This window comes from Carya illinoinensis, chromosome 2, assembly GCF_018687715.1.
Source record: "Carya illinoinensis cultivar Pawnee chromosome 2, C.illinoinensisPawnee_v1, whole genome shotgun sequence".
NCBI lineage: Eukaryota > Viridiplantae > Streptophyta > Magnoliopsida > Fagales > Juglandaceae > Carya > Carya illinoinensis.
Window position 1 is genome coordinate 21,029,257 of NC_056753.1, and position 6,579 is coordinate 21,035,835.

Sequence of the window (6,579 nt, forward strand, 5' to 3'; positions counted from 1 at the left end):
CTCCACCAGAGAAAATTTAAACCTTTTCAATAAAATTTAGAAAAATCCTTTATGATTTCTAAAAATATGTAAAACTCCTCTTATATTTTATCATAAATTTAAAAAAAATACTTTAACCATATTGAAAAATATTATTAAAAAGTATTTAATTATTAAATAAAAAAATAAAAAATCTCAACAGTTACACGAGCGAGTAGCATTTTTCTAGATGTTTAGATCCATAGATAGGGAAACGTGTAGCTTGCAGGATGACGCGGGAAAGACATGTGACTTCATTTCCACGTTATCATGATCCAATCCCCTGTATATCTATGTAATTAGGATTATGGGAATTGGATAATAACTAATATCCTTTAAAATAAAAAAAATACAAAATTGAGATCGCATCACTATATATGTATATACACGCACTTGGAGTGGTTTAAGCATACAGGTGGGTTTAAAGCAAAACGAAAAAAACAGAAGAGAGAGAGATAAAAGGCTGTTGCTCGACCATGTTGGATTAACAAACAAGATCAAGAAGCAGCAGCAGAATTTCCTTCCTTGGCTTTTACCTCCTGCTCTAGCGCGCGTTTGCTCAACTTTCAGTGCCTTTCATCGTTTTCAATCTCCAATAACCCCATATTCATTAGACACGTAGAGAGAGAGAGAGACAGAAGAGGAGAGAGGCAGAGGGCTTACTTTAATTCTGGGGTTGGGGTTGGGGAGGCTTAAATGGTGAGAAAGGGGCTGGAAAGAGAGGGAATGCGACTCGGGAAGTACGAACTGGGAAGGACTCTGGGAGAAGGCAATTTCGGAAAGGTCAAACTGGCCAAGAACATCGAAACTGGCGAGCCTTTTGCTGTTAAGATTCTGGAGAAGAACAAGATTATTGAACTCAAGATTACTGATCAGGTCTCTCTCCATTTTTTTTTATCCTCTTAAAAAACGAAAAAAAAAAAAAAAAAAAATCCTTTCTTCGTTAATGGGTCTTCAAATTCGCCATCACCTTTCTTATTCTTTTACCGAGCATCATTGTTTCTGGTCCCTTTTTAATGGGTTCCTTTCTTTTCTGGATCAATTCCTTTTTTAGTGTTCATTTCGTGAAGATTATGTCCTCCGAATCATCGGTGATCGAGTTTATTCATCAATGTTGTTGTATATGGTGTTGCAGATAAAGAGGGAGATTGCCACCTTGAAGCTCCTCAAACATCCTAACGTCGTCAGATTACATGAGGTATAACATTAACATCATGCTTTTGCTTTGCCTGTTCCTTTCTGGATATTGCATACCCTTTTTCTCTTTTTCTTTCTTACCTTGATTCTGTACCATAATGTTCCAATTGCTGGATGCTCTGCCCCTTCTTTTCCGTTAACTTTTCTTGTATTCTCACCCCTTTCGTCTTCTACAAGAACAGCATAGTATCTTCAGCCGAAAAAAGAAGTACTGTTTTTTCTCTACGCCAACCGGAAAAAAAGATACCATATTGGCATAAGTTGCAGCACAAATCCTGGGGACGTTTATAGTGTTAATCCAGGTTTAAATTTTTAAAATTTTTTAGTTTCTGGTAGTATAATTTTAGTCATTTATCCCTAAATTTTCTCGTCCTTTTCGATAAAAGTGGAGAGAAAAAGATATAGAAAATGATTGTTACAGAGCGCCGTATAATTATCTTAAAAAATATAAATAAATATATGATATATACGAATAAATATACGATATATAGGGAAAGAAATTAATTTTTAATAATAAATCTGATTTTTTTCTTAAAATGATTATATAACTTTTATACATTTTATAATTATATATAATATTAATATAGAAACGTCACGTCCTCAGAACGTGGAGCCCAGGCGCTGGCGCACGTGAAAGTGGCCTTGCACATAGGGCTGGCCCCTCCCTGCAGGCTCTGAGACTGAGACCACCTCGCAGGGCAGGTTTGGGAATAGAATATAAAATTTTTATCTTTTATTTCATTTCATTTCATTATATTTTATTTTTAAATATAATTAAAATATAAAATTTTTAAACTAATTATTATAAAATTTTTAAATTAATTATTATAATTTTTTATATAATTTTAAATAAAAATAAAAAGTAAGATTTTTTTCATGTTTAAAAAAATAATATTATAAAACTAATTCTTATAATATTTTAATTTTATACTATTTTTTAATTAATTTTTTTATCTCTTTTCTTAAAATTTAAAATATAATTAATTTAAATCATTTCATTATTATTTACTAAATGTTGATCTATCTAACTTCTCGTACCTGAGATCCTCATGTGGTCACAGGCTCTTCTTATCTGAAATTGGGGTCGTCGAGAAAAGTGATTTTGATGTGAGGATGTCCTGAACCAAACCCCATTCATTGGCCCAATCTCGACCTGCCCTGGCTTTGAACTCTCACTTTTGATTCGGTTCACTACTTCACTAGCCAATTAAAACCAGCCACAAGTAGTAAACACGATTTACATGTGGGTGTGCGTACATGTTCTTGTTAGACCAAATGGGCCAGGGGTCCCTGTCGGTTTAATGAAGATCACCACCCACACCTCTACTTTTCAGTCCAACCTGACTTTTCCTTGAAATTGGGTTCATGATTGGAGATATCTTTTTGTCTTATTTGGTTGGATATAATTTGCAACAGTATTTTTTTAATATACACCTTCCATTCTTTTAAAATTATATATTTATATATTTAATATAATCTTAATTATTTTATAATTAATTTTATAATCAATCGATACCACTCCATTAAAAATGATTTCAATATTAATAAGTATCCTCTATCTTAAATAGAATTGTAAGATAGTTGTAAAAGAGTAGTAATTAGCATTTCTTTTCCAGGTAATTGATGTGCAACAAGAGAAGTGACACGTTAACAACTAATTTACAACTATTTCATAATTCTAAAATATATATATATATATTTTAATTTGAACACCTCAAGTCAAACGCAAAAATAAAAAAGTTTTTAAAAAACCAATATTTTATTAAATAGTTGTATAAAAGTTGTGAAAAGTAGTAACTTTATCATATTTGTTGCAACAACAATGTTATGTACCCATCTTGCACACTTTTAGCAGTCAGCTAAATGCTGGTGATTATTTTTTGAATAATTTTATTTGCAAGCTTCTTTATTAACACATTAAATATATTGCTAATGTTAAACTTTATTGCGTTATCTTATATAAAAAATATGAGAAATGATATTTGCAGTCGTGATTGTGCAAGCGCCGCACAGTCTCTTTAAAAAAAGTGAATTAATACTGGACCCACATGAAAAAAAATTTACTTTTTAATTGTGGACCCCATTCCTTTTCAAAGCGATTGCACAGTGTTTGCACACTCCACGACTGTATGTACCATTACTAAAAAAATATTAATACTTTTTAAATTTTTTCATGAATATAGTTAGCCTCACAACAATAATTGGTTGTAAATAGCACAACTCTTATTTTGGCATCATGTTAATCATGTTCAGGTTCATTTTTATTCTTTAGCATCCCTAAATCTTACTTATGATGATCACTGTGTACAAAGAAGATACTAATCATACAGTAGCAAATGAACATAATTGCTAATGAGTAATGGATTGCTGCTCCTAAATCTTTTATGGTACTGCACACAAAAAGAGACTTATATTTCTCATCAGTGTTTAGTGTTTTTTTAAGCATTAAATAAGGACCTGGTTGGCAATGATTATGTTCTTTTGCTTATGCTTTGCATTGTTGTAATTACTGTGCAGGTGTTGGCAAGCAAATCCAAGATTTATATGGTCTTAGAATATGTGACTGGCGGGGAATTGTTTGACAGAATTGTAAACAGCTTCAGCTATGCATTATATTTAAAGATTATTTTATTTTTCACTTTTGTGTGTGTCACAGCTTGTGTCTTGATGTAGAATTTTGATTTGATGGTACTAAAGAAGTCATTTGTTACAGGCTTCAAAGGGGAAACTTAAAGAAAACAAAGGCAGGAAGCTCTTTCAGCAGTTAGTTGAGGGAGTGAGCTACTGCCATACTAAGGGTGTTTTTCACAGAGATCTTAAGGTTATTTCAAAGAACTTTTCATGATACCACAGGCCAGAACAATTATCACACTTCAGCGCTTGTCATTCTGATACAACTACTTCACTTCTGAATTGCAGCTAGAGAATGTTCTTGTTGATGCTAGAGGGAACTTAAAGATATCTGATTTTGGCCTCAGCGCCTTACCTCAACATTTTCGGGTACAGAATAACAGAACCACCCAAACCAAACTTTCACAGACATTTTTTTTTGGTTCCATCGCTATCCACTAATCATTGAAAAATATCAGGGTGACGGCTTACTGCATACAACCTGTGGAAGTCCCAACTATGTTGCTCCAGAGATTCTTGCAAACAGAGGTTATGATGGTGCCACCTCAGATGTATGGTCGTGTGGTGTTATCTTGTATGTGATTCTCACCGGATATCTTCCTTTTGATGATAGAAATCTCGCAGTTCTTTATCAGAAGGTATGGAGAATTGGTCGGTTATCCTTTGGATACCCCCTTACATGTGACCCTATGACTGAAGCCTTTTAGTATTAAAATTTCCTTAAATTCTGATGTTTCTATTCTTCTTTTGGGATTCCAGATCTTCAAGGGAGATGCTAAGATGCCAAAATGGCTATCACCGGGCGCTCAAAACATGATAAGGAGAATTCTTGATCCCAATCCCCTCACCAGGATTACAATGGCAGGCATCAAAGCAGATGAGTGGTTTCAGCAGGACTATACTCCTGCAAATCCAGATGATGATGAAGATGTATATATTGACGACGAAGCATTCTCAATGCACGAAGAGGTATGTGCTTGGAAATTCTCAGTTTTTTGCGCCTTCTTTTGGGTGTATCTTGAATAATGCTTCGTGCTACATAACTGATGGGATACTTGTTGCTGTATAGCCATCTGAAGCAGATAAGAATCCAGGCTCGCCCACTCTAATTAATGCCTTCCAATTGATTGGAATGTCCTCGTGCTTAGACCTCTCTGGCTTCTTTGAGAAAGAGGTGGGAATGAAGGATAAAAGGCACTGTATGCCATGCTTATATTTTTGGTGAACAATTTCTATGTCGTTACTGAAGTTGATGAGTACCACAGAAAAACTGAACTCATATCTGTGCTTTTTTGGGTTAATTTAGGATGTCTCTGAGAGGAAGATCCGATTTACATCCAATCACACGGCAAGGTATTTGCTTGAGAAGATCGAGGATATTGTAACAGAAATGGGGTTTAGTGTTCTGAAGAAAAATGGAAGGGTAAGATTTATTGTCACTAAATTATGACATTTTCTCCTTTCTCAATTTAGGAGAATGTATCAATCAGTACTCACTCATCATCTCTTCAACAGCAATAGCTATATTTGAATACACGCGTGTGCATGCACACACACTTGTGCATGCATATTAATACTGAAATTCCTCACCCTTCCATGTGAAAAGGAAAAGATTAATATGATTGAAGCTCTAAATGTCAACAACAGAACTGGCAAGCTGTTTGTCAAAGTTTGATGTAAAGTGATGTCTGATGTTTCTGTCCATCTCTTCGTGTTTTTTCTTTTTTTTTTTCTTTAGTTGAAAGTGATGCAGGAGCACAATGGGCAGAAAAGTCTAGGTAGCCTTTCAGTTGCAGCAGAGGTAAAACTTAAACCATTTTTATTCTTGAAGAAACTAATGTGCTTTTTCATGAGCCCAAATTAAAAAAAAAATATATATATATATATATATGTATAGCATTTATAATACCTACTTTCTAATTCTCTCAAGTTAATATTGTCTCTGTAATTATGTAAACAGATGTTCGAGATAAGCCCATCCCTGTATGTAGTTGAGTTAAGAAAATCGTATGGAGATTCTTCAGTTTATAGAGATGTACTCTCTCTCTCTCTCTCTCTCTCTCAGAGACATTCTCAGGCATATATATATATATATATTGTATTTGATCCATATGTTTGATATGTGCAGCTGTGTAAAAAGCTGTCAAATGATTTAGGAGTTGGCCCAAGGCAAGAGATGTTGACATGACCACCGAATTGTGAAGCAGTTCCTTGTTAGGCCAGACACTATTGGATGTTAGCCTTGGAGAAGTGCAGTTAACTGAACTTAAAATTCAAAAAATGCATACTTACGAAAATCAATTTTTATCTCTGTTGCATCCTCCAACTCAAAATTAGTAGATATGTTATTCAATTAAATATTCAAGTGGTAAAGATTGGCAAAACAGATTGTATTGGGGGCCAGAGAAAGATGTCAAGTTAAAATAGTAATTTATATATATATATATAAGAATAATTTCTTTCGTTTTAATGGGTTTCCATTCATGTTTTTAAAATCTTTTATCGAAAAGCTGTACTCGAACTCTATATTCTAGAGTTTGAGAGAGAAAGATATACGAAATGAATCGTATAATACTTATTGTTGTCCGATAGAGATTTTATTTTAGAACTATCTTACGAGTCATGACGGATCTTTGCCCCGGTGCTTAGAGGTGAGGCTTATTGATAATAATTTGCGAAATCGATTATAATTTAACCTATAAACGTTGTAGGTTCTGTCATTGGTGGCCATGT

The 6,579-nt window shown here is 33.8% G+C and overlaps 1 protein-coding gene across 2 annotated transcripts; it reads left to right on the plus strand.

The window, feature by feature from the left end:
* Nucleotides 1-413: 413 nt before the first annotated feature.
* LOC122300304 (CBL-interacting serine/threonine-protein kinase 1-like) lies at nucleotides 414-6,316 on the plus strand. 2 transcript variants are annotated; one of them, XM_043110840.1, is made up of 13 exons: nucleotides 833-894; nucleotides 1,154-1,216; nucleotides 1,398-1,517; nucleotides 3,733-3,804; nucleotides 3,929-4,036; nucleotides 4,135-4,215; nucleotides 4,305-4,484; nucleotides 4,606-4,815; nucleotides 4,916-5,020; nucleotides 5,153-5,269; nucleotides 5,585-5,647; nucleotides 5,807-5,881; nucleotides 5,975-6,316. In XM_043110840.1, the coding sequence occupies exons 4-13, from the start codon at nucleotides 3,760-3,762 to the stop codon at nucleotides 6,032-6,034; spliced, it is 1,044 nt and encodes a 347-aa protein (XP_042966774.1). In that variant the 5' UTR covers nucleotides 833-894; nucleotides 1,154-1,216; nucleotides 1,398-1,517; nucleotides 3,733-3,759; the 3' UTR covers nucleotides 6,035-6,316. The 2 variants fall into 2 exon arrangements, with proteins under 2 accessions (XP_042966773.1, XP_042966774.1); XM_043110839.1 differs by lacking the exon at nucleotides 1,398-1,517 and having other exon boundaries at nucleotides 414-894.
* The last annotated feature ends 263 nt before the right edge of the window (nucleotides 6,317-6,579 follow it).